General features: G+C 37.7%; 1 protein-coding gene across 1 annotated transcript; it reads right to left on the bottom strand.

The window, feature by feature from the left end:
• Positions 1-4,807: 4,807 nt before the first annotated feature.
• On the bottom strand, positions 4,808-15,486 carry LOC115972793 (anthocyanidin reductase ((2S)-flavan-3-ol-forming)-like). The gene is made up of 6 exons (XM_031093044.1): positions 15,134-15,486; positions 6,322-6,488; positions 6,025-6,225; positions 5,740-5,899; positions 5,394-5,607; positions 4,808-5,086 (listed from the first exon to the last, which is right to left on the bottom strand). The coding sequence occupies exons 1-6, from the start codon at positions 15,258-15,260 to the stop codon at positions 4,942-4,944; spliced, it is 1,014 nt and encodes a 337-aa protein (XP_030948904.1). The 5' UTR covers positions 15,261-15,486; the 3' UTR covers positions 4,808-4,941.
• Between the last annotated feature and the right edge of the window lie 11,894 nt (positions 15,487-27,380).

Here is a 27,380-nt window from a genome sequence, read left to right as displayed (position 1 = left end):
GATAAAGAACTGCCAACTTGGTAGGCACGTTTTGTTTTGATGCATCTATGATTAGGAGATTAGGACGTTGACACACGAAACAGGACCAGTGAATTCCAAGAGGAATTAGTGGATGTTGCTAATTTTATCATGTTCCACGCCAATCTTGTGCATGTGGGGCACGTGAAACAGTAGCAGTATATGTTATCTTCTGAACCAAATCTAATAAATAGATCTAATTCCTGATTTTTAAAAACTAAAACAACAAAAAATTCTGATTGAACAAGACATTAGTAGAAAGTTTCTATGTTTCTCCAAAGGTCATAAAAATAAGTGTTATGGGTATGATATGAAAGGTCATTGGTCATGTGCCTGTCATACGCCTAAACATTTGGTGTGTCCGACTATGCAATATTATCATATCAAATGTTTGGTCCACCACATGTGTTGTGTACATTAAATTCAATCAATATAGAGTGGGTTGTACTCATAATTCTTCAAAAAGAAACAACGCACCTTACCATTAGAAGAATCAAAATGAACTAAGATAAGAAAATGACAAGGATTTGCAAAATAGACAACCAAAAAGTCATGAAAATAAGTGTTATTGGTATGGTATGGAAGGTCATTGGTCGCATACCTGTCACACGCCTAAACATTTGGTAGATCTATACCAAGCCTCCATAAAAGTAAAGAGAAAAGGTATTGAAACAAACTTTGCTTATCATAGTAATCTTGAAAACCCTATGAGTTATCTTCATATTCCAAATGGAGTGAATATTACTCATCTTGATGTCTATAATTTCTTTGAGGATGTTGATGGAAAATTGATAATTTGATTAGTAATGAAAATGTCCATACCAATTAATTTTTTTCTTTTATTATATTTCCGCACTATAATAAGTTTCGTTTTTGCCATTTTTTTATGTTTAAAATAATAAAGTTTAATTTATGTTTTGCATAAATATAGACATGGGTCTTACTGATAAATTTAATTCCAAGATGACTGCTGAAGATTTTTGTCTAGTAGACGTACAACAACTAATACAATCATTAAAAATAATAAATAGGATAATAAAATTACTAATTCTTAGGAAGAAAACTTATAGTGAGTTGAGAGAACTACATAACTTCCTTTCAAAATTGGGTAGAGTCTCGTGCTGATTATGTATTATAAAGTAAAGGAAATGGATAAAACAGAGCAAGAAGAAAACAAGGAAAATATATATAATCTCTTGTATTGAAGTGATCATCCACTTTCTTAAATTAATATATCTTAACTCTGTACAAATTACAGCAAAACATTCCCACATATATATATATATATAGCCTTAGGATGCCTATTGGGTTTAAGGGATAAGATTGCATTAATAAGCACAATAATAATTATATAAGGAGTAAATGATATACATCACCCGTGTAAACTTTACATTTCCCAAGTAACTTTACATTGCCCAAGTAGACTTTCTTTCTAACAATTATGAGATTTTTTTTTTTAATGTTTGGCTTGTGTGTTAAAATCTTTAACATTTTTAATGTGTTAGCTTAGTCTATAACATTTTAGTACTGTGTCAAAATAGTCTTTCCATAAAGTGGTAGCTAATGGTAAAATTAAAAAGAAAGTCAACAGTGATGTTTAGCTTGTGTGTTAAATCTTTAACATTTTTAATGTGCTAGCTTAGTCTATAACATTTTAGTACTATGTCAAAATAGTCTCTCCATAAAGTGGTAGCTAATGGTAAAATTAAAAAGAAAGTCAACAGACACAACAAAATAGCATAACATTTTCATGAGTTGTTCTACAAAAACAACAAATTTTCCTAACAATTTTACAACCAGCTAAAGTATCAGTCCCTCAATAAAGACAAAATGACACCAAAGTGTCCCAAGATCTAGCAAGCCCAACTTGATGTCAGTTCAAGCCCAAAAGCTTTCCTTGAAGACCAGAATAACAACTCATTATTTTAAAATGTTTTTTTATTATTAATTAAGTCAATTTGTCTTTATTTAGTGTCTCCTAGGATGAATTAGACTTTATATTTTATTTCTCTTAGGCCAACAAATAATTCATTGTGTTTCTAAATTCCTAAGAGTCATATCTGACTTTGATCAGATTAAGTGAATGTACTTATTATTATTTTCATTTTCCTATGCTTGGGGGTTGTTCCAAGCTCTATTTAAGCCTTTGGCTAAATCTAATAAATATCAAAGTGTATTTTCAAAATTTAATTAAAAAAAAATTAAAAACCTTTTGTTTTTAGAAAATGTATTTCTTCTAAATTATCTCTTATCCCTTGGGTGGATTCCTTTGGGTGGCGAGTATCCGTTTTTGCATCTCTTAGGTGGTGTTAATATGTATCCTATAGAGTGGTGAGCCAAATAGTTCTGAATCCTTAGTTAAATTCCTTTATGTGGTGTTATCTGTATCCATTTGGGTTTACTTTGGTGATGAGCTTATCTATCATTTAAGTTATTGAGTGATTTTCTTATCCCATAAAACCAGAAAATACAAAATATATTCATCCAGCCTATTTCCATTTATTATGAGGCCGTTTGGATTGCGCGTCTCAGTTTCAGTGTTTTTTTTTTTTTTTCAACGCATGAACAATAAAATCATATGAAGTTACTGTGCAAAGACAAAAATCACTGTTCACGCACTGTAGCAGTACTGTTTGTGAAGCACTGTTCATATATTAAAAAATATTAAAAATGGGTCCCACGACACTATTCACACATTTAAAAATTATTTTACTACAGTGTTTTCAATTTTCAGTTTTTACTTTTAAGTTTCAGTAACAATAAGTTCAATCTAAACGAAATCTATATCAATTAAGTTTGGGTTGCCCCTTACAAATCCGGTATCACAAATGACATTATGAAGTAAAACTAAAACCTTGTATATATGGATTATAGGCCTTGAACTTGGAGTACATCAAATGGGTCAATCGTGTTTTCAAACTACGGCCTTCTATGAGGGATATGGTCCAGATTGTAGCTCTAAAGATGAGACATAACAACAAGCAGCCCAAGTGAAGCATTACACTAAGGTGGCCCAGCTAGGAACCTAGGATACTTTGTTAAAGTTAGGTTATAAAAAGGTACGCAAACTGCACAATAGATAGCCAAAATGTAGGTATATTAGTTTTTAATTTAGCCCGTGCTGTGGGGGAAACAGGCCCCTTTTAGGCCTCTTTGCTGATAGGTTATCCAATTGGATTAGATTGGTTAATGGGAGAGGAATTCGAATCTTATACGCCATTTTTAAAAATACTAAAAGTAAAAGATACTCGTTGAATTACAAAAAATTTATCTATTATTAATCTACGTAGAGAAATTTTTATGGTAATCAGATGCTACAGAGAGGGGAGGGCTTGGACTTAAAATTTTTTTTTAATTGTTGCATCTATTTTACTAGCCTAATTCATCAATGGCAGCCAAAACCAGTGGCAAATTTTTTAAAAATGTAGCAACTTCAAATTGTAATGAATGAAAACTGTTAACTTTTACAAAAAAATTAATAGAAGAGTAAACACGTGCCCAACGGCTAGGCATTTTTGTGATTAGAAAATGCAGCGATCCAGATTATAATGAATGAAGATTATGAACTTTTTCCAAAAAAATAAATTAATTAATTAAAAGAGCCTCTAAGCACGCGCGTGCTTAGAGGCTTAGCGTAGTTTTTATTTTTTTAATGTGATGTGGGTAGGTTTTATATATATAGAACATGGGGTAAATTTTTTTTTTTTTTTTTTTTTTTGATAGGTACATGGGGTAGTTTTGGTTGTGTACATCGGATAGTGGGAAGTTTTTTTTTTTTTTTTTGGGTGATAAGTTGGATAGGGACTTCTTTTTTTTTTTTTTTTTGGAGCATCATTGTATAGGAACTTTGTATCTATTAGCATCTACTATTTATTGGGGAGCTTTTACCCGTAGGTTTTTTATTTTTAATTTTTGTCTGTTTACCGTTTTAACCCTATTTTTTATGTTTTAGGAATAAGGATAAATTAATTAAATTAGAAATATATTTGGAAATCAAAAGGGCAATAATTAATTTTCTTATCTTCTTAATATATAGAGATAACTCATCCGAATCCCCGTAAACCCGTTGGTTTACCACTTTATTTTCTGTATTACTTCTCATGATGTGGGGTAAGAGGGATTAATATTACATTATTCTTATGAAAAACCTAGCATGGACCTGGCCCAACTAAAAACCGAGGACCTTAGCTTAGTCAAAGGTTGCAAAAAGAACAGGCTGCACGATTGATACCCTCTTTTCGGCCTCCTTGTTAGTGGACCATCCGATAGGATGAGATTGACTACTAGAATTGGCCATGGCAGTAGTCATTTTGTCTCATGTCTCTGTCTATTGTCACACAAAAATTAGGAAGTATACGACAATTTGACAAGAAATTATTGGATATATGGGAAGGACTTCTAAAATGGTTTTCTCAACTAATAAGACAATACCGCTATGTAAGTGTGTTAGTTGGCTTCCTAATCAGTATAAGGAAAAAAAAAAAATGATGTCACATTTGCCCAGATGGTAGCATTTTATTGGTTGAGAGGACCAACTCTAGTGGGCCTAATAATATCTCCAAGTTTAACGCCCCCCATTTAGGCTAGTTTTAGTGGTTTACAGTAAATTGAAATAGAAATATGTGTTAGGAGGAGATGGGTCCAAGCAATTTGAAATAAACTACAACACTTACCAAGCAAATGCTTATCTGCCACTGGTTTGGCTGGTAAGTAGATGCAATGTATTTCAAAAGCTTGGTGTCTTCAAGCGTACTTACTAAATTGCTTTAGCTTCCTGACATCTTCCAGCTGAGTTGCTTGATTGCTTTAGATTATTGGTAAATGAACCATTTATTATACTGAACTCAAGCAAATTTAGATGTTATTACACAATAGGGCTAAAAACCAAGCCAGAGCATCACTAGGCTCCTAATCCATTAGGTCTTATATCTGCAGCAGGCCCTTGGCTTTGAAGTACTCCACAGTTTGGTCATAAATGTCCTCAATCCCATACTTAAAACTGAACCCCTCTTTGATAAGTTTGTCTGAAGATAAGGTCAGCTTGGCCTTAGAGGGGAAATCTCCAAAACTGCAATTTCCAAATGACACAAGTCAAACAACACTTCACCACTGAAGAAAGTGAGAGATATATCTCAAAACCATAATTGAAATAATTCAGTAACCGATTCAATTCTTCTACAAGCTAATGGCTCATTTGAAGCAATGTCGCCACCAAATTTGGCTTTGTATTTATTCTACATTGCTTCAACCTCATTTATTTGGTAGCAGTTTTGACTTTTATTTCAAGCAGGACCGTTACGCATACGACCTTTTTTATTAACCGATTTGCTAATTTGAAAGACTATGTGCCTTGATTAATTAGATTAGAAGCTTACTCAGTTGGGACTTTGTACTGAGGATATCTTTTATTGAGGAACTTCGCAAGCTCAGGAACACTGGAATTGATACCACAGCATATGTATCGGCCAGAAGCAGATTCTTTCTCAGCCAAAAATATATGAGCCCGGCAAACATCCTCCACGTGTGTGATAGATATTGAACCTGACAGCATTTGCATACCTTTCAATGCATTTATGAGGAATTCAGTTCCTGCAAAATAGTCAAAAAAAGCCATTGAAACACTAATCTGTCAATTCAGGTATGGTGCAAGCAATTTTTTGTTCCAGCTGCACGGCCTAAAGTGGAAATTGCAACATATTATGTAGTCCAGCTTATTTATACCTGTAATTAAAGACATTGCTAGACCAATACTGCTAGGGACGTCTGGAGTGAGAGATGCACCAGCCATGAGAGTAGGGATCACAGTAATGAGATCAATATTATTTTCTTCAGCAAATTTCCAAGCTGCTTTCTCAGCTAATGTCTTGGAGGCAGGATAACCCTGAAAATTAATTCAGAAAATACTTAAATCTTTTTGTTAAAATTGCTTTGACATAGGCCTTTTTTCTTGCTAGAGCTTAAGAGAAAACATTTATCCTTAATGATTTGATGTAATTCGGTGATTACCCAAGTAGGTGGCTTCTCAGTACTCAAAAACTCAACATCAGTCCATTTGCTTTCATCCATGACTAAACCTGTCCCATTGAGCTTGTTGATTGTTACAGCAGCTGCTGAGGATGTCAAAATGACACGCTTAACAGTTTTTGCTCTCACACATGCTTTCAACACATTATGTACCCCTTGGATTGCTGGCTTTATCATATCATTCTATACATGTCACAAAATTAGCTAACTTTGTCATTAAAAATTCAAAAACTGTGACATTACTGAAATTACTGATGCATTTCTTTATTTTTTTTTTACCTCCGGATCTTGTGAAGCAAAGTTAACTGGTGTAGCAATGTGGAAAACAAGGTCACATCCTGCTATAGGAGCATCGAAGCTTACTTCATCTGTTAGATCTGCTCCAAAAATTTTTAGGTCCCCCAAACCTTGTAGTTCTATGAGGTGAGAGATCTTTCTCTTATTTTCTGCGCATTAAAATACTTGATTAATAAAGTTCATTCTCATCTATAATTTAAAACATAATGCACCTTGTTAAAGATACTATGATTTATGAAGAGGCATATTCATGCTAAGCCAATTATCTATGGTAGAGACAAATTGGCCAAAAAGTACAAATTTATTGTAGATCCCTCAAATCTTGTAGTAAAATAAAAATTATTTACTTTTACTTAGTAACTTGTTGGTAACCCGAGTAATGCATGGGAAAATTTAATAAAATTTTTTTTTCTTTTTCTGTTTTTGGTCTTAATATTTAGACCAAAAAAGGAAAAAAAAATGAAACTATATATTTATTATGATTGTATTTGACTATTTGTATATGAAACTATATGTGGGGCCCAATAATTTAAGGGCCAAGCCCAATTGCTCCTGGGAAGTCCGAAGGCCCAATCCGAGGAGAGCTGTGGCCCAAGCTCTACAATACAGAGCACAAAACAATTTTTGGGAGGCAACCGAGGACGGTTCAGTCCTCGGCAGATCCTGAATCCCACCGGAATAAAGGGGTAAAACAGGTATAGGGACGAATTTGTAAGGAGATCCAAAATATCTTGGGGAAGTTATCCTTACTACCCTTCCAGATAAGACCCAACACATGACAGAGCCGTACTCTGCAGCCTTATCAACCATACCCAACAATTCTGGGATTAGACTGATGGGACAAATATCAGTCTTGTAAAGATTGACCCTACACGTGGACGAAGGACAATGAACACGGACGAGTATAAAAGAAGAAAGTAAATAAATCTGAAGGGGACCCCATCCCACCTAAGAAAAGAAAGATCACATGGGGGAGAACATCTCAACAACACCGGACTTCACTGAAGAAAGTCCGTCGTTGGATAACCGGGGTAAGGCCTCAATGGTCCTCGGATCAACTCCGAGGAGTCCCATCCCATAGGGTGCGACGTCTTAGGGCTTAAATGTTCAGGCCCAACTCCTTTTTCTACCTGAATTCCTCTAAAACCAGGATCGGACATCGCCCCGTGACCAGCGGCTAGCTTTTCAAGCCCACTCTCTACAAATCATATTGTGAGGGATCTTTCATGTGCGAGCCCAACATCCTTATTGGGCCGCCAGAGAATTGTGTCCTTACAATTGACGCCGTCTGTGGGAAGCTTGCGCGCTGGCGCAGGTGGCGATGGAATCAACTCACACGCCAAGCAGAAATTTCTGGGATCTCCTCCGTCTCCGGCGACATATAGTTGTTGCTCCGACGTAAGCTTCTGCTAGGGGCTACTCCTCGCAGTGCTAAGGGCGCGGGCGTCTCTAGGGGCTTCCAGCCTCAGGCCAACTGTCCCCGCCTTGGTGTAGGGGCTGGTGGTTGAAAAATAAAACAAGTAAAAAGATCATAAGTTTTGGACAGAACCAAGGCCTTGCATGGTCCTCGGACTCAAGCCTATGGGGAAACCAAGTACATAAAAAGATCATAAGTTTTGGACAGAACCAAGGCCTTGCATGGTCCACGGACTCAAGCCTATGGGGAAACCAAGTACGTAAAAAGATCATAAGTTTTGGACAGAACCAAGGCCTTGCATGGTCCTCGGACTCAAGCCTATGGGGAAACCAAGTACATAAAAAGATCATAAGTTTTGGACAGAACCAAGGCCTTGCATGGTCCTCGGACTCAAGCCTATGGGGAAACCAAGTACATAAAAAGATCATAAGTTTTGGACAGAACCAAGGCCTTGCATGGTCCTCGGACTCAAGCCTATGGGGAAACCAAGTACATAAAAAGATCATAAGTTTTGGACAGAACCAAGGCCTTGCATGGTCCTCGGACTCAAGCCTATGGGGAAACCAAGTACATAAAAAGATCATAAGTTTTGGACAGAACCAAGGCCTTGCATGGTCCTCGGACTCAAGCCTATGGGGAAACCAAGTACATAAAAAATCATAAGTTTTGGACAGAACCAAGGCTTGCATGGTCCTCGGACTCAAGCCTATGGGGAAACCAAGTACATAAAAAAATCTTACAAGTTTTGGACAGAACCAAGGCCTTGCATGGTCCACGGACTCAAGCCTTTGGGGAAACCAAGTACATAAAAAGATCATTAAGTTTTTTGGACAGAACCAAGGCTCGCAATGGTCCATCGGACTCAAGCCTATGGGGAAAAACCAAGTAATAAAAATGATCATATAGTTTTGGACAGAACAAGGCCTGCTGTCCTCGGACTCAAGCCTATGGGGAAACCAAGTACACTAAAGATCATAAAGTTTTGGACAGAACCAAGGCCTTGCATGGTCCAGCGACTTCAAGCCTATGGGAAAACCAAAGTACCATAAAAGATCATAGCAGTTTTGGACAGAACCAAGGGCCTTCGCATGGTCCTCGACTCAATGCCTATGGGGGAAAACCAAGTCACATAAGAGATTAAGTTTTGGAACAGAACCAAGGCTTGCATGGTCCTCGGACTCAAGCCTATGGGGAAACCAAGTACATAAAAAGATCATAAGTTTTGGACAGAACCAAGGCCTTGCATGGTCCTCGGACTCAAGCCTATGGGGAAACCAAGTACATGAAAAAGATCACAAGTTTTGGACAGAACCAAGACCTCGCATGGTCCACGGATTCAAGCCTATGGGGAAACCAACTATAAAAAAAAAGAAGAGAAAGAAACTACTATGGCATATAAACCTCAAAATCCATCCGAAGAGAACTTCTCGTTAACAGTTGGGTCAATCTTTAATTGCACGGGTTCCCCGGTCTACCCTCAGATCCCCAGTGCCAAAGGGGCTGATACGATACGGCACAGTATGTTACCCCAAGGGCACGATCCAAGTCCATCGCTGCTCGGCTGCTCTCTCGGATATTCGTCTAGCGTGCATCACGCAGCGCTCAGCAGCTATCTCGGTTAGTTCCATGAATTCAATCTATTGAGGATTACCATTGTTATACTTGATAATATTTGCGAGTTTAAACTAATAAGGGTTTATATTAAAGTGTTCTTCCGTCCAGAATATTGTTAAAGGCATGCTTAGACTTAATATTCAGACCCAAAGTGGTTGTTGCAAAAAAAAAAATAATAATATGTATAAAGAAATAAACACATCTTTTATTAAGACAAAAGAACAGTACAGTGTACAATAAAAGCTGAAACCAGCTTACATTAGAGTTAACTGCGTAAGCAAAAGAAAAGTACAAAAGAGTAAAGATGATGCCGAGGAGATATCTCAGAGGAGAGGTTGGCTACTGTTCCAAGATGTCGTCTAAGGAAACTATTCCTCGACGCTTCTACATGCCCATAACTCAGGCAGCCAAAGAACCTGACCTCAGGCTAACACCATCTACAGAAAAGATGCAGGGAGCCGGAAGTTGGGAAGCCCCCGCAGAAATTTGCCTGCTACAAGGCAGACGGCGCTGATGGCGGAAATTCCTTCTTCGGGCATACCAAAAATCTGGCATGACCAGAACCTGCTTCGGATTTTGACTAAAAGAAGGAGAAACATCCTTTCCCCTCTCTCGAATTGAAATATTCTCTTGAGTCTACGCCTCCTTGGCCCGTACCTCACTATCTGGAGTCTCAGGAAGACACGGTGCTTTTGTGGCGGAGAGAGCTCCTTTGCCCCAGTCCTCGCCTCAAACATGATGTACTAAGAGAGGAGACTGAAGAATTCGTGCGAAGATAAAGCAACTTTCTCTCCTATTTATTTAAAAGATGAGGTGATGGCATTTAATTCACGCAGCGTCCCAAGGAACGCTACAGACAAAATGTCTCCGGCTCGATTTCCAATGCCGTCTGCAACCCTGAGATTAAAGGAGCCTCGTGAAGGCGCACCTCGAATACTGGGACGCCAAAAAGTACCGCGTGATCAAAGACTACGGAAATGCCTCTAAATCTGTGGACCTAATAAATTCGCGGCCCAGGCCCGTTCTGCATGGAAGCCCACGGACTATGGCCCACACCAAGGAATAACCGTTACCGAGGACAACTTCCTGCTCGGCAACTTATGAGACACCTGAGGAAAGACAGGTGCAAAAAGAAAAAGGGAGGGCATCAAGTTTTGGACAGAACCAAGGCCTTGTATGGTCCTCGGACTCAAGCCTATGGGGAAACCAAGTACAAGAAATTATTATTATATAAAGTTTTGGACAGAACCAAGGCCTTGTATGGTCCTCGGACTCAAGCCTATGGGGAAACCAAGTACAAAAAAGTTATTATTATTACAAGTTTTGGACAGAACCAAGTCCTTGTATGGTCCTCGGACTCAAGCCTATGGGGAAACCAAGTACAAAAAATTATTATTATTACAAGTTTTGGACAGAACCAAGGCCTTGTATGGTCCTCGGACTCAAGCCTATGGGGAAACCAAGTACAAAAAAATTATTATTATTACAAGTTTTGGACAGAACCAAGGCCTTGCATGGTCCTCGGACCCAAGCCAAGGGGGTTAAGTATTACTTTTTATTGGTCTGCCTTATTATGCCAAGCACTTCCATTAAAGTTATGGCAACATCTTTTTATTATTAAGTATTTTGGTCTTAGTCGTCATTGATTTAGATGCTATATGATTGTGCCGAGCGGCGCTTACAAATTTATAAAAACAAAGAGACAGAACATGCAAAGTGAAATAGAAACAAGTTTTATTAATATGAAAAATTATTACAATGTACAAAAAGAGGCTTCAACAAGCCTATACAAAAGAGGGGCTGCCGAAGCAGTACTAACATCCACAGTACAGATAAGCAAACGGTCAAGCGCCTTTTAAACTTGTCTTCAAAGTCTCTCCAATCTCTGCCTCATTGTTGCTCATACTAAGAGAAGAACTCACTTCAAAGAAAAAAAGAACGAAGAAGAAGGAAATAGTAAGGAAGAAATCAATGAAGAAGATGGAGGAGATGAATGAAGAAGATGGAGGACATGAGTAAGAGAAGGAGGAGAAGAAGAGTGGGAGAAATGAAAAGACAAAGAGAGGAGCAAAAGAGGGAGAAGGACAGCACCAGGGCGGAACTGGTGCTGGGAAGACTATAAGAGGAAGACGGAGGAGGGTACCAGTGAGCAAAGAGAGGGAGAAGCAGAAGCACTTCGCCCCTGCCTCAGCCCTGACTCCTAACACACTGGTGCCATGTTAGGTACGCTCGTGAGGAGCCGAGTGGTGCTGATATTGGGTGTTCTCGACTCAGTCACGCCGAGAATTCGACATGACGAGCCCCTGCTTCGGATTTTGGCTGAAAGAGAGGCGGGACAGATCTTAAGTCTGCGCCATCCTTGCCCCGATCGAGTCATTTCAAGCTTTATCGGAACATGGTGTTTTGAGGAGGGGCATGGTTCCTTCATCGTTCGTTATAGTAGGCGTGTACTGATATGGTGTATAACAAACGGGCTAAGCAGGCGCTAAAGGAGGCTACGGGTTTCAGATCTCAGAGGGAAGGAGAGGAGTCTGCACGAAAGTGATGGCCTTCTGCTTGCCTTCTTATAGGAAGGGCAAAACGGAAGGTATTAAATGCATTCAAGTTTCCCAAAGGAATCTGAAGAAAAAAGAGGCGTCCGTTCCATTTCCCCGCCTTATCAGATGAGCCGCCGGATATAAATGAGCCTCGTAAAGAGGATTCATTAAGGGCGCGTCTGGGACAGCCAAGCGGCAGGAGTAGATCACGAGCAGATTAAACGGAATCCCTTGAAAACCGGCTAACTTCCTGGATAGGTGGAAAACCGCTCACATAAATGCGGGGTTGAACCAAACAAGCCATATTAAGGGCCCGGGTTTGCCAAAACCCTCCTTTCCAACCCGGAAGTCGGATAGAAGGGTTTTGAGGGGCTATTGTGGGGCCCAATAATTTAAGGGCCAAGCCCAATTGCTCCTGGGAAGTCCGAAGGCCCAATCCGAGGAGAGCTGTGGCCCAAGCTCTACAATACAGAGCACAAAACAATTTTTGAGAGGCAGTCGAGGACGGTTCAGTCCTCGGCAGATCCTGAATCCCACCGGAATAAAGGGGTAAAACAGGTATAGGGACGAATTTGTAAGGAGATCCAAAATATCTTGGGGAAGTTATCCTTACTACCCTTCCAGATAAGACCCAACACATGACAGAGCCGTACTCTGCAGCCTTATCAACCATACCCAACAATTCTGGGATTAGACTGATGGGACAAATATCAGTCTTGTATAGATTGACCCTACACGTGGACGAAGGACAATCAACACGGACGAGTATAAAAGAAGAAAGTAAGTAAATCTAGTGGGGGATCCCATCCCACCTCCGAAAAAGAAGGATCACATGGGGGAGAACATCTCAACAACACCGGACTTCACTGAAGAAAGTCCGTCGTTGGATAACCGGGGTTAGGCCTCAATGGTCCTCGGATCAACTCCGAGGAGTCCCATCCCATAGGGTGCGACGTCTTAGGGCTTAAATGTTCAGGCCCAACTCCTTTTTCTACCTGAATTCCTCTAAAACCAGGATCGGACATCGCCCCGTGACCAGCGGCTAGCTTTTCAAGCCCACTCTCTACAAATCATATTGTGAGGAATCTTTCATGTGCGAGCCCAACATCCTTATTGGGCCGCCAGAGAATTGTGTCCTTACACTATATATTATACTATTTAAAGAAAATATAAATTAAAAAAATTTAATGGAAGATTTAAATATAGAATATTATTTAAACTCAATTAAAAATTTATAATAAAATAATAGCGTGTAAAATTATGATCTCTCATAATTTTACATGTAATTATTATAAGATAAAAAAAATAATATCTTTATTTATATTTATATATATATATATATATATATATATTACTGTTTGATGATACTATTTCTTTTTCTTTTGGCTGAATTGGTATGGGCCCTACTTGAGTGTGACTCTAATATCCTTAGACCTCAGATGAGTTCAACTGTAGCATGATCTTACCCTTATTAGGGTCCTACATACATTAGCCTGTTGGTGTTGTGAGATTATATTATGATGCATTTTGTTGATTTGATGATTTGATTTAGAACCACAAATTTGCCAACAACCGGGTCCTTGTAGTCTAAATTCTCATCAATTTAAATGTTCTTCAATTATTTTGTAACTTTTTGAGAGTACGACACTTGAGGTCTTGGGCAACTCATCTCAATCTTCAAAAGCCCCACCGCTTGCTGTGTATCGGATTGAAATCTAGTTATTGCACCTAATCTATATATATATATATATATATATATATATATATATATAAAATTATTTTTGAGAGTAGGTTTCAAGTCTTAAGCAATTCATCTCAATTTTCAACGGACCAACCAATTTACTTTGTATCACACACAATTAAGTTGGCAACTTTTCTTGGTTTTTATTTAGATTTATCGCTAATATTATTTTTCTTCTTTACCATTAACAATTTTTCGCGTCAAAAAATGTCAATTTTTTATGTCTTTAAACTCTCTCTTTATATAAATGATGTGACATCCTCTAAACATCTTTCTTTTTTTTCTTTTTTTTTATGGTGAGTAAAAGTCACCATCAAATTTTTTTTTTTATATGAAAATTTTTCTATACCATCTGGAAAAATGTGAACCTTTAACTTTAATTTCCATATTGCTTAAGAAAAAACCTTTGATCTGCATATATATTTATGAAAGTGCCGTTTTATCTAATTTATTTTTGTGCGGTTATGGTAGGTAGACAGAATGACTTGTCTGTTTAGGTATCCGCAATTTTCAGTAGCTTATTTATATAGTGATTATCTGAAAATATAGTTTTTAGTAATTTTCGCATTAAATGTGTATCTAAAAGTTAGATTTTTTGCCAAAAAAAAAAACCAAAAACAAAAAAAAGGCCAAAAAGCCTTTTCCATTCGTCCCTCAACTTCCACCCATCAACTTTGTCACTCTTTCAACTTCTAGCAGCTATCTCAACAGGTTGATATTTTAAGAGTTTGTAACTTATTTCACAAGTTATTAAAGTGATAATTATGATTGGTTTAAGAGTTGGTAGCAACATTTTCAACAAAAAATCATTTCCACAAAAAATTGCTCGAAATAATTTAAGCTAAAATCCAAGTCCCAAGTATAGAAACTAAGGGGGTATTTGGTAGAGAAGTTTGAGTAATGTTGTTTTGGTGTTTTTGATATACATGCGAGTGAAAATATGTGTAAATGTGTTTAAAATACTCAAAAAGTTGCTTAAAATACCCTACCAAATAGGCCCTAAAAGACTAGGTGCAATTGTGCAAAACTATGACTTATCTGGATCTTTGGCTCTTTCAAACTCAGGCCAATAGATAAAATGTCACTCTGGTCACATTTTCAAGTGTAAGATACCAACTTAAGTCACCCTTTTCCCATTTTTTGTTCACAAAAATAAAATTTTAAAAAAATAGAGGATAGAAACTATTAGGGTGCAAGCGCAACAATATGCAAATAGCATGGGAAGCAAATACAAATTACTCACATGCAGGTAAATATATGTAAAATGTAAATATGCAATAGTAAAGGGACCAATGCAATCACAAACAGGTGGTGTGTAGGTTGTAGAAGACAAAAAGTGTATATTTAAAATATTAAAAAATTAAATCAAATTAAATACAGAGAACACATGAGAGTCAGGGTATGCAAAATAAATAAATAAAAAGTGATAAAATTATTTTTTATTTAAAAAAAAAAAGAAAAAAAAAAAGAAAAAAGAAGACTTACCAGGGTCTCTAACAGTGGTATTGACGGCATAGCCTTTCTGAAGCAAAAGCTTAACAAGCAAAGAAGCGACGAACCCAGTGCCGCCCACAACACACGCAGTCTTCTTTCCAAGGTTTTGGGTGGCCATTATCGAATTTCAAAACTACTTTCTTTGATTTTGGTAACACTACTTTGGATACTTAGTTTTGTGTATGAGAAAATAAATTTGGTGTTAGTTATACATATATATAGTCTTTAAATTTGAGTTGTGGGGTTTGGCTTTTTTAAACGGAGTTACTTTCGTTGATTTCGAAATTGAGAAAGAAGATGAAGAAGAAGAAGAAAAAGAAGAAGGTGAGCACGTGATGTTGCTTGTGCGCCACCAACTACGTTGAAAACCATCTTTAAGGAGTCTAGAGGATTCTTAAATTATCACTGTTGTATTGTCTATGTCACTCACTAGAATAATCAAAATACCATTGACTTCACCAAACAACTTGAGATGGGTAGACAAGATAAAGCATTGCACATTATTTTAGACATTACCATCCACATTAATTGCAATCTTTTTTCTTTTCTTTTCTTTTTTTTTTTTTATATATATGAATTGTCTAATTCCCAATCCCATGTTTTCATATCTTTGATTTGAAGAATCTTACATTAGGGTTTTTTTTTATTTTTTTATTTTATAATGTGGACCAAATAGGAATTTAAAAAACCCTTAAGCACCCTCCACAGACAAAAGACGTGTACAAATTGAGTAATTATGTGAATTTTCATCAAGGGTGTTAACGTAAATTAAAAAGATTATTTTACTTTCATAGGTCCAATATTTCTTTTTCTTTTTCTTTTTTTGGTGAAAAGAGAGGAGGTTTTATGACTTTATCTATTTAATTAACCAGCAAGTACAAAAGATGGTCCCTGTAGTGTTCCTTCAAAATGAAGATTTCTTGTTCTCGATCCCTTTTCTGTTTTCCTCTGGGTTGAACCAATATCTCCCATTTTATCGCATTAAAAAGGGGAAAAAACCCGTAAAGAACAAAAAATAATAACAATAAAAGGAGGATGTTGAGGAAGCTCTAAACCATTACGGAAAGCTCATCAACTCCATCAGTAAAAACTTATTGGTATCTTGGTCTGATGATAAATAATTATTATCAGGAGCGAACGTCATAGGTTAAAACACTCTAAAAAAAAAAATTTAAGTTTGCTACATATTTTATTTTCTTTCCTTATAAAATTATGAAAGTTTAAAATAGATAACTTCTATAGGGGTAATTTGGTGATGGGATCATTGGTATGGGGCATTACATAAACCTAAAGGTTCCATGTTTAATTTACCACACTATAGGTCCATTGAATTTTAGAAATGTCTCGTAAATAAAGACTTGAGTAATATAACTAAAGGTTGAGATACCACTTTCTTATCTAAAATATATAAAATCAAACATGTGGTATATTATATACCATGGTAAATTACCACTTCATCTCTAAAGTTTAAAATGTTAAAAAAAATAAATTTAATCATTTAATTATAATTATAACACGTGATTTTGAAAATCAGTACGAAACAAGGTGTTCTTAAGCTATAATACTATAGTTACATTTTTTTTTCTTTTACATAAAGTAAGGGTATAGGCATTTGGGTTTGTTCTATTTGGATATTGTGTTGATTTATTCATGGACATGAGCTTCCATTAGAACAAACTGGTATTAGAGCTTTTGTCCTTTTGCTATCATAATAAACTGGTATAAAAAACTCTATTGTCACAACAAATTCTCACAACATAAAACACCAAGAATTGAAAGCCTACTCAATTTTTAGGCATTATAGTTAGGTTATTAGTCCTTTCACCAGCTTTACCTAGGAAAATAAGTTCAAGAAACACAAAACTTTTGTTACCATGCTAGAAGGTACAAGCTCACCCAAATTCTAGAAAAAAATAAATAAAAATAAAAATTAGAATAATATTAGGACCATAACTTTTTTCATAACTTATTTTATAATTTGTAGAAATGATAAAATGTGATTGATGTAACATACTTTCAGACATACCCATCACTAACACCACTTTTTTTAGAGAAATGCTACAGTCAAATTATTTTACAATGTTTTTACAAAATGTTGATATAACCAACTTCTTATTGTTTTTCATTTAGCCTCATCATTAATATCACATTTTCATTTATCAATAATCACTTACCACATAAGCACTTTATAAAAAAAAATTTAAATAGTTTGTATTTCTAGCATTATTCATTTTCTTATATGCCAATAAGAACATATCACTTTAGTAATTATGAGAATAAATGTAAAAATTTGTGTCGCTAAATCTATGATTTTTTTTTTTTTTTTTTTTTTTTTTTTAAGAAACAAGGCACTAAATCTATGAATTCATTAACAAGGAAATATTAGGTATTATTGAACATAATCCACATCCTAAGTCTACTGGAACATTATAAAAGACTTTTTTTTTCATTTGAAATGAATTAATTTTATAATTCATATTAGATATAATATATTGAATGCTATTTTATTTTTATTTCTTTATATGATATTGTGTTTTATTTAAAGGTTGTAAATGGTGGAAAGAAAAATGAAGTTAGTGGTTGGTCTATGTAAATAAATATGATTGTCTACCAACCACAGCATATGATTTTCTATGTTTGAAGGCTGTCCAGTTTGCTCTGGAACTGGGTATTACTAGAGTAGTGTTTGAAGGTGATTCAGCAATTGTCATTAATGCCCTTCTACATGGTGCGGGTGCATTTGCTACTTTCGGCAATATTTTGGATGATATACGCATGCTTTCTACGGTTTTTCAGTTTGTAGATTTTATTTTTGTTAATCGACGTTGTAATTTAGTAGCTGATGCTTTGGCCAAAAAAGCTAAGCTTATTGTTGGGTCACAGGTTTGACTACATGATGTGCCAGCAGACATTGCTCCTTTAGTTAGTCTTGACGTTCATTGATTTTGTCAGTTCTTTTCAATAAAATGCCCAAGTCTTTGATCTGGTTTCTCAAAAAAAAAAAAAAAAAACATATCACTTTAGCAAGTGGCAAAAAAAAGTTTTATTTGTAACAAATTGTTAAAATTACAGTAATATCACTTTAGCAAAATTACAAAAAAAAAAAATGTATTTTTTACAACATTTTTAAAAATTACAGCAAAATAATCTTTCGTAGCAATAGAGCTAATACATAAAATAAAAAGATATCTGTAATTGCTTTGGAAAAATAAAAATAAAAAAAGGTGTTAGTTGGCTTCTGCATCTGGTGCATCACGTGCGGCACTTGTTAGGTTGGTGCTGGAAACTTGCAATACAACGTGTCCTTTCATTCTCTAATGAATGCAATACTCCACAACAGAAAGTTTCGTCGTTTTGAATTGAATGGTTAGCCTTCGTTTGGATAGCGTTTATGTCAGCCCACGGCTGGCGTTTGGCATTTATGTGCGGTTCTTATATACTGTTTACGAGATCAGTAAGGATATTTTTAAAAAATACTTCCTCCGTCTCATTTTGTTTGTCCCGTTTGAAAAGTTAAATTTTTTAAGGAAATATTATTTATTGTCTTGTCTACTTTTTAAAAATGTATAAGTTTCCAAAACTACCCTTAAATAAATTTATCAAAAAATTGAATTATTAATAAAATAGGGGTATAATAAGAACATTAGTAAATTAATGACTTTTATTTTTAGAAACAGGACAATATTTTGGGACATCTCAAAATGGAATATAGGACAAATAAAGTGGGACGGAGAGAGTATAACTTTAGCTCCATCAATGTAGCCACATTTTGGTATTTTGTGGTATTAAAAATATCAATATAGTTTTTTAGCACCATCAATACTAATGCTCTTATTTATGGGAATGCTAAAAAGAAAATATTGTAGCAACAAGAAATTAAATGCTGTTAATATGGATAGGCTGTCTTGCTCTCAGATTTGGACAGCCATTAAGAAGGGTAGGGAAACATTTAACAAAGACATCATGTGGGTGGTTCATAGAGGCAGTACCCTCAGCTTTTGGCTGGACAATTGGACATGTAAAGGTCCTATCCGCAGCCTCATTCGTGGTCCTTTAACCCGTGAAGCAAGCTAATGGAAGATTAAAGATGTTTTGGTAAGTAGAGGTTGGGATTGGAATCGAATTCCCTTTGAGCTTACACCTGAAATTAAATCGATCATTTAAGTCATTCCTATTTCCTTAGGGAATGGAGGAAAGGACAGGTTAGGATGGAGAGGTAATGCTAGGGGTTGTTTTGACCTCAAAAGTGCCTATTCCTTTGCTAGAGAGGTGGTTGATGTGGAGGATGTGGGAAGTATAAATGCTGGTTGGATTTGGAAATTAGATACACTCCCTAAAATTAAGACTTTCCTATGGAGATGTTTTCATAATAGTATAGGAGTTAAAACTTGCCTTGCTAGAAGTGGATTTGTGGATGATGAAGGGTGTCCTGTGTGCCAAAGAGATCCAGAAACCATATTACATGCCCTTAGAGATTGTCCAAGGGTAAAGCAAATATGAAGTCAGCCAGGTGTGAAGGGAAATAATAGTGATTTTTGGAGGATGCATAAGTGGCTGCATAATAATAGGAAAGTGAGATGTAGTCTTATTCAAGGGAAGCCACCTTGGAGAATCATGTTTAACTTTGCTGTGTGGTGCATTTGGAAGAGCAGGAACTCTTTTGTATTCAATAGGAAGAGCCCAAATCTGAACCTGTATAGGGAGACTATTGTGTTTCATCTCCATGTAACCCAGTTCGAAGAGTTAGCAAGAGAATCAGGTGGGAGAAACCGACCATAGGGTGGAAAAAATTGAACACTGATGGCTCGGTTATTCGGTGTATGGAGCGGGCGGGATGTGGAGGGGTAGTGAGGGATGAGCATGGGAATTGGGTTGCAGGATTCACTAGGCATATAGGAGCAACTAATAGTTTTGCTGCTGAATTGTGGGGGCTGAGGGATGGTCTTTTGTTGTGTAGTAGATTGAATATCTCTTGTCTTATTGTTGAGATAGATGTCAAAGTGATTGTGGATGTCATGAAAAATTCTGCTTATGTAAATCAGATTATATCTCCCATTTTGGGCAATTGAGGGTAGTTGATGATCAGATTTCACCAAGTTTAGTTAAAGCATTGCTACTGCCAAGCTAACCGATACGCGGATCTGATGGCTAAACTAGGAGCTGACCAAGAACTAGAATACATTTTGTTTTCAAGTCCGCTTGTGGACTTAGCTAAGGCTTTGGAGGATGATTGTAATGGTGTTTTCTTTAACAAATTATGTACTGATCTAGATGTAATGTGTTGAGTTTTATGAAATCGTCTTTTAACCAAAAAAAAAAAAAATTATGGGAATGAAATTTTTTTTCTCTCTCTCTCGAAATGTATGTACAAAAATATGACTCCAAGACCTTGAACTTGTATGGCTTTGAGCAATAGTCTAATAACAGTGACATTTTTTTTTTTTTTTGGGTAATGTTTCATGTCTGTAGTTCGAATCTCACCTTCTTCTTTTTTTGTTATTTATTTATCTAAAAATATATAAAAATATCTTTAAACTCATTTGAGGGTAGATGGAAAGGCTAATGAGCAATGGGAATGGATTTTCTTAAGATTTGCCACAATAGTAGAAAGCATATATTTTGTTAACTTATAAATCTAGCCTTCTAACTTTGGAATTGATTTGTTTTGTTCTAGAGCGTGAACTTTCCAAATTACACTATGAACCTTTTCTTATTCAGCAAAAGAAAATATATTATTGTAAACCTTTTCTTAGTCCTCTTTCATTCAATTCAGTGAGCATATATATGATGCAGGGGTGGACTCACTTAGAAGGGTAGGCCCCCCAAACTTTTCTAAATCTATACAATTACCCCTAAAGTTTTCTAAAATTTTCAAATATATGGTTGGCCGCCCAGACTTCTTAAATATTAGATTTTTACCCCTAAATTTATCTAAAATTTTCAAAAAAAAAAATGATTAGCCCCCAAACTTTTCATATTTCTTGTATGACACTATTAAATTGGTTCAATTTTATATTTATTATTATGGGGCCCGAAATCTCAGGTCCCAGCCCACTTTGTATTAGAAGCCCAAGCCCAGGCCGAGGAGCCTTACTGCTAAGGACGCGCAATGAAAGCTCCTCGAAGGTCCAAGGATGTGGCCGAGGACGACTTTACGCCCAACATCTTACAGAAAGGCCTGAAGAAAAGGACAAATTCAGTACAAGATAAGCACAAGGGAGAAGGCTGCCAACGCCTTAATGTGGAGCCCATCGCCTGACAAACCCATACTGATATTGTGCTGTCCAGCTGTTCCCAACCACTCTGATGTGAGGATTGACAAGACGAGTAACCACCCCGAACAAGGAGAAACGGACACGTAGGTGAAGAATGGGAAGGAAATACTAGTATAAAAGGGAAGCTCGTTGCATTAACAAAGGGGGGGCTTCCCAGGAACTAGAGAGAAGGGGGAGAACGAACTCATAAAAAGGAGGATGGTGAGGACGAGACGCTCCTCGGACCAATTCCGAGGAGATAGATCTTCACACCCCATCTGTGTAAGGCTTAGCCACTCAGGCCAAACCCATCTTCGGATGGGCTTCCATGAAAATCCCGACAAAACCGTTGCCCAACGACCAAGGTCTAGCCTTTTCAAACCCACGCTCTACAAATGATATTGTTTGGGCCCTTTTACGTGCGAACCCAACACCGTTACGGTCCGCCACGAATCGTGTCCTCACAATTGGCGCCGTCTGTGGGAAAGGCTTGCGCGTTGGCGCAGGTGGCGGTGGAGTCAACTCTCTAGCAAGCAGAGGTTCGCGGAGTTTCCTCCATCTCCGGCAACATGCAGTTGTTGCCTTGACATAAATTTCTGCCAGGGGCTACGCCTTACAGTGCCAACGGCGCGGACAGCTCCAAGGGCTTCTGACCTCAAGCCGGCTCTTCCCGCCCTGGTCTAGGGGCTCACGTTCGAAAAATAAACAAGCAAAAAAGAAATCTTACAAGTTTTGGACAGAACCAAGGCATTGCATGGTCCTCGGACTCAAGCCTATGGGGAAACCAAGTACATAAAAGAAATCTTACAAGTTTTGGACAGAACCAAGGCCTTGCATGGTCCTCGGACTCAAGCCTATGGGAAAACCAAGTACATAAAAGAAAAACCACAAGTTTTGGACAAAACCAAGGCCTTGCATGGTCCTCGGACTCAAGCCTATGGGGAAACCAAGTACATAAAAGAAAAACCACAAGTTTTGGACAGAACCAAGGCCTTGCATGGTCCTCGGACTCAAGCCTATAGGGAAACCAAGTACATAAAAGAAAAACTACAAGTTTTGGACAGAACCAAGGCCTTGCATGGTCCTCGGACTCAAGCCTATGGGGAAACCAAGTACATAAAAGAAATCTTACAAGTTTTGGACAGAACCAAGGCCTTGCATGGTCCTCGGACTCAAGCCTATGGGGAAACCAAGTACATAAAGAAATCTTACAAGTTTTGGACAGAACCAAAGCCTCAAGCCTATGGGGAAACCAAGTACATAAAAAATCTTACAAAGTTTTGGACAGAACCAAGGCCTTGCATGGGACTCAAGCCTATGGGGAAACCAAGTACATAAAAGAAATCTTACACAAGTTTTGGACAGAACCAAGGCCTTGCATGGTCCTCGGACTCAAGCCTATGGGGAACCAAGTACATAAAAGAAATCTTACAAGTTTTGGACAGAACCAAGGCCTTGCATGGTCCTCGGACTCAAGCCTATGGGGAAACCAAGTACATATAAAAGAAATCTTACAAGTTTTGGACAGAACCAAGGCCTTGCATGGTCCTCGGACTCAAGCCTATGGGGAAACCAAGTACATAAAAGAAAATAAGTTTTGGACAGAACCAAGGCCTTGCATGATCCTCGGACTCAAGCCTATGGGGAAACCAAGTACATAAAAGAAATCTTATAAGTTTTGGACAGAACCAAGGCCTTGCATGGTCCACGGACTCAAGCCTATGGGGAAACCAAGTACATAAAAAGAAATCTTACAAGTTTTGGACAGAACCAAGGCCTTGCATGGTCCTCGGACTCAAGCCTATGGGAAACCAAGTACATAAAAGAAAAACCACAAGTTTTGGACAGAACCAAGGCCTTGCATGGTCCTCGGACTCAAGCCTATGGGGAAACCAAGTACATAAAAGAAATCTTACAAGTTTTGGACAGAACCAAGGCCTTGCATGTCCTCGGACTCAAGCCTATGGGGAAACCAAGTACATAAAAGAAATCTTACAAGTTTTGGACAGAACCAAGGCTTGCATGGTCCTCGGACTCAAGCCTATGGGGAAACCAAGTACCATAAAAGAAATTACAAGTTTTGGACAGAACCAAGGCCTTGCATGGTCCTCGGACTCAAGCCTATGGGGAAACCAAGTACATAAAAATCACAAGTTTTGGACAGAACCAAGGCCTTGCATGGTCCTCGGACTCAAGCCTATGGGGAAACCAAGTACATAAAAGAATCTTAAGTTTTGGACAGAACCAAGGCCTTGCATGGTCCTCGGACTCAAGCCTATGGGGAAACCAAGTACATAAAAATACAAGTTTTGGACAGAACCAAGGCCTTGCATGGTCCTCGGACTCAAGCCTATGGGGAAACCAAGTACATAAAAGAAATCTTAAGTTTTGGACAGAACCAAGACCTTGCATGGTCCTCGGACTCAAGCCTATGGGGAAACCAAGTACATAAAAGAAATCTTACAAGTTTTGGACAGAACCAAGGCCTTGCATGGTCCTCGGACTCAAGCCTATGGGGAAACCAAGTACATAAAAGTAAAAACTATGTTATTTGAACATTAAATTCCATCCGAGGAGACTCCCCGTTAACAGTTGGGTTAATCCCTAAACTGCACGGATCCCCCAGTCTACCCTCGGATTCCCAACACCAAAGGGATTGATGTAATATAGTGCAATATATTACCCAAAAACACAATCGAAGTCCCTCGCTATTCGGCTACCCTCTCGGACGAATTATTCAGAGTTCATCGATCTTGATCATTTGTTTTGCATGCATCGCTCAGTGCTCGGCCGTTATTCCGGTTAGTTTCCAGAGTTTAATTTACTGATAATTACCATTGTGATACTTGATAACATCGATAAGTTTAAAAGACGAGCGTGTATTTAATGTTCATGCACTAAGTAGTTGTTGCAGAAAAGAAAAGTATTTAGAAAGAAATAAACTTATCTTTTATTAAGACAAAGAAATAGTACAGTGTACAATGAAAAGCTGAAATAAGCTTATCCTAAAGCTAACTACATGAGTAAAAAGAAAAAATACAAGAGAATGAAGGTAAAGCCGAAGAAGAAGCACAGATGAGAGGTTGGCTGCTGTTTCGAGGAGTTGTGTAAGAAAACCCTTCCTCAATACTTTTACATGCCCATAACTCAGGCAGCCAAAGAACCCAACGTGGGGCTTGCACCGTTGAGGAAAAGGTGCAGAGAGCACCTGGCTTCGGGCTAGCACCGCTGAAGAAAAGGTGCAGAGAACCCAACTGGAGGCCTGCACCGTTGAAGAAAAGGTGCAGGGAGCCGGAAGCTGAGGAGCCCCCGCAAAAATTTGCCTGCAACAAGGCAGACGGCGCTGATGGCGGAAATTCCTTCTTCTGACATACCAAAGATCTGGCATGACCAGAACCTGCTTCGGATTTTGACTAAAAGAGGGAGGAATACCATCTTTCCCCTGTCAAAACGAAGAACTGGCTTGAATCTGTGCCATCCTTGTCCGTACCATATCACCTTGAGGATTCGGTGCCTCTGAAGCGTGCGGAGGCCCTTCATCCCCATCCACGCCTCAAACGTCTTGCTTTGAGGCAGAGTAGCACTATAAATGGAGATCGTGAGTATGACAGAAAAAATATGATTCTGAAGGGAACAGGAGAGTTCATGTGCAAGTGGAGTGATCCCCTACCCTATTTATACACAGAAGTAAACCGGTGGCATTTAATTCATGCAAGTTTCCAAGGAACGCTACGGACGAAGCAGACTTGGCTCAATTTCCAACTTCATCCTCAGCCGTAGGATCTGAAGATCCTCGTGAAGGCGCGCCTCGAGTACCAAAATGTCAGAGGACCCTGCGTGAACGAAAAATAAAGGAATGGCCCTTATCTTGACACGCCTCCCATGAAAATGAAAAAATACAAATAATAGTGGAGTACTGGATTTGGGCGAGCCATAATGTGGGCCTAATGTCACCAAAACCCTCCTCCCCAACTAAAAAGCCGGGCAGCAGGATTTTGAGGGGTTATTGTGGGGCCCAAAATCTGAGGTCCCAGCCCACTTTGTATTAGAAGCTCAAGCCCAGGCCGAGGAGCCTTATTGCTAAGGACGCGCAATGAAAGCTCCTCGAAGGTCCAAGGATGTGGCCGAGGACGACTTTACGCCCAACATCTTACAGAAAGGCCTGAAGAAAAGGACAAATTCAGTACAAGATAAGCACAAGGGAGAAGGCTGCCAACGCCTTAATGTGGAGCCCATCGCCTGACAAACCCATACTGATATTGTGCTGTCCAGCTGTTCCCAACCACTCTGATGTGAGGATTGACAAGACGAGTAACCACCCCGAATAAGGAGAAACGGACACGTAGGTGAAGAATGGGAAGGAAATACTAGTATAAAAGGGAAGCTCGTTGCATTAACAAAGGGGGGGCTTCCCAGGAACCAGAGAGAAGGGGGAGAACGAACTCATAAAAAGGAGGATGGTGAGGACGAGACGCTCCTCGGACCAATTCCGAGGAGATAGATCTTCACACCCCATCCGTGTAAGGCTTAGCCACTCAGGCCAAACCCATCTTCGGATGGGCTTCCATGAAAATCCCAACAAAACCGTTGCCCAACGACCAAGGTCTAGCCTTTTCAAACCCACGCTCTACAAATGATATTGTTTGGGCCCTTTTACGTGCAAACCCAACACCGTTACGGTCCGCCACGAATCGTGTCCTCACAATTATTATTTTGGACTCCCATTCATAAAATTCTAATTCCACCCCTGATATGATGATCATTTTAGCTGAAGAGTTAATAAAATCATGGATATATAGGTGTGAAAACTTATATTAATTAAGACGATAGGTGAGATATCTTGTGTATGTAACGAGTATATTAACATCACTCTTGTATGGATGTCAAAACAAACAAACCAAAAAAAAAAAAAAAGTCACTTTATGCTTGTTGGAGTGGGATTCATGTGAGTCTCATATTTGTTGTATAAGGTACAATTTTGAGACCACAAACCTCTCCCTTTCTTAACATTTGATTAGCAATCTACTTGTCCAACAACTAAATTTAACCCTAAATAATCCCTCCCAAAAAAGAAAAAAAAAAACTAAATAAGTCTACTGACTTTTTTACCATTTTTTTTTTTTTATGAATACTTTTTTACCTTTTTACTCTTCTAGTCTAAGCTCTATGGTAAAAAGTTATTTTTAACTTTAAATCTCATCCTTGGTTGTTATTGCACCCAATATAAATTCATTAATTGTTGTGCCAACTATTAAAGTCTTTCTTAAAGAATTGTGTTGTTCATATAATTAAATGGATAGAAAGACTCTCTTACTCATGGAAGTGGTAAAACACCCTCTAAGGCTCTAACCCTTTCAAGGCAGGTTCTTGGGTTAGACCATTTCGGCCAATATTGATTAGAGGTCTCACTAGGAGAGAGAGAGAGAGAGAGGAAAAAAAAAACCCAAAATTATAGACCAATATAGTTTTAACAGGGTGGAAAATAGTGGGATATGTACACTATTTTCCCATTCCCCAAGAATTACACTAAAATTGTGGGCAAGCATAAACCCAAACCAATAGAAATTTTAGTATTTAAAAATAAAATGTTTGAATATACCAAATCATAATTAAGAATAAATTTCCTATTTTCTATTAGCATTTGAGCTTTATAGTTTATATTCTAAAGATAAGAAAGAAATAAAATTGATTTTGCTACGTATTAGTTGGCCACTTACATTACAAGTTACACAGGAAATACCATGTATATGTGTGTTTATTCTCGATATACATATGTTGATATATTTTAATATTTTTGGGGAGTGAAACCAACAAGAAATGCAATATTATATTTGACTATTTGTACTTGGCCACCTAAAAGCGAGACAGGAAATACCATGTACATGTATCTATTCTCTAGGAGATTCTAGCCTTTTGCCCTTAATTTTTAAAAAATTTAGCAATATACCCCTATTTCGAAACTATATAGGGATATGCCCCTGTTT

This window comes from Quercus lobata, unplaced genomic scaffold (assembly GCF_001633185.2).
Source record: "Quercus lobata isolate SW786 unplaced genomic scaffold, ValleyOak3.0 Primary Assembly Scq3eQI_73, whole genome shotgun sequence".
NCBI classification, from domain to species: domain Eukaryota; kingdom Viridiplantae; phylum Streptophyta; class Magnoliopsida; order Fagales; family Fagaceae; genus Quercus; species Quercus lobata.
Note: the sequence above shows the minus strand (reverse complement) of the source record. Positions and strands in the feature narration are given on the sequence as shown.